At 49.1% G+C, this 948-nt stretch overlaps 1 protein-coding gene across 1 annotated transcript; it reads right to left on the bottom strand.

Annotated features, from left to right (window-relative positions):
• Positions 1-440: 440 nt before the first annotated feature.
• Tsp_15675 (hypothetical protein) lies at positions 441-878 on the bottom strand (the record flags this gene model as incomplete). Its single annotated transcript, XM_003368798.1, has 2 exons — positions 441-598; positions 633-878. Coding segments are annotated over 2 exons (404 nt in total), but the record flags the coding sequence as incomplete, so codon positions are not given.
• Positions 879-948: the final 70 nt, after the last annotated feature.

Below are 948 nucleotides of genomic sequence, written 5' to 3'. Positions count from 1 at the left end.
ACTGTAAACCTTGAAAGACAACTATTGAATGAGAGTGCGCTATGATTGCAGGGCGTTACATTACATTTTACTTTAAAGTATATTTGCGAAAATTAAAGCGAATTTTGTTTGAAGTTAATTGTTTTCAAGTAATTTAAAATGTAGAAAACCTTTTATAGAAATAATTAATGCCACAATCATTGAGTAAGAAATGTTTTTCTAGTGTAACGAGCCGCTCTCCGGGTGGAACCTTCCATCTCCCCAGGTGTAGGTGGACTATACCCCCAGCCGTAGGTCGCCATCGCCAAGTTGCATTGGTCTCGCTGCTCCGTGTAACTTCCGGCCTGACGTAGCCTTATCCCGCACCCGCTTGGGAATTACTGAGACCATCGCATAACTGTCGTCCAACAACAAAATGTTCAAGCTCTATATCTTACCTGTGACGGCGAGCAGGTTACCGGTCAGCGGGTTGATGGTCGCCATCGTTCTTCTCTCCGCCGTTCGTTTTCGGACGCGTAGCTGGTGGCCGTCACGTCTGTGATGGTCCAGGCAGCCGTAGCTGAAACATCCAACTCGCCCAACGGTTCGTAAGGCCGTTCGCTCCAGTTGCTGGACTTGCCTAACTAGGTTCTTCATTTCTCAGAGCCACAGACCCTCCAAATGTTGCATGACATCGTCCTTCGCTTGTTTCATAACGCCATTGTGCGGTTGTCGTCGCTCCTGAAAATGCTTTTCCTCCTTTCTCACTTTGTCGGCCAGCTTGCTTGCTTCGGCGAAGGTAAGCGGTTCCTGCACTCGACTGTTACTTCCCTCGCCGCTACCCCCCCGGCAAAAAGCGTCACCAAGTCGCTTTTCGTTACATGTGTCACGGGTCCCAAGTTCGCCAGCTCTTAGACGCACTGTTTGATGATTTGGCTTTCACGTTGAAGCAGGGCGAGGATGCGCTCGATGAGCTACACAGAGGACTTC

Source organism: Trichinella spiralis (genome assembly GCF_000181795.1).
Source record: "Trichinella spiralis strain ISS 195 chromosome Unknown Scfld1875, whole genome shotgun sequence".
NCBI lineage: Eukaryota > Metazoa > Nematoda > Enoplea > Trichinellida > Trichinellidae > Trichinella > Trichinella spiralis.
This window is presented reverse-complemented; position numbering and strand designations above follow the sequence as displayed.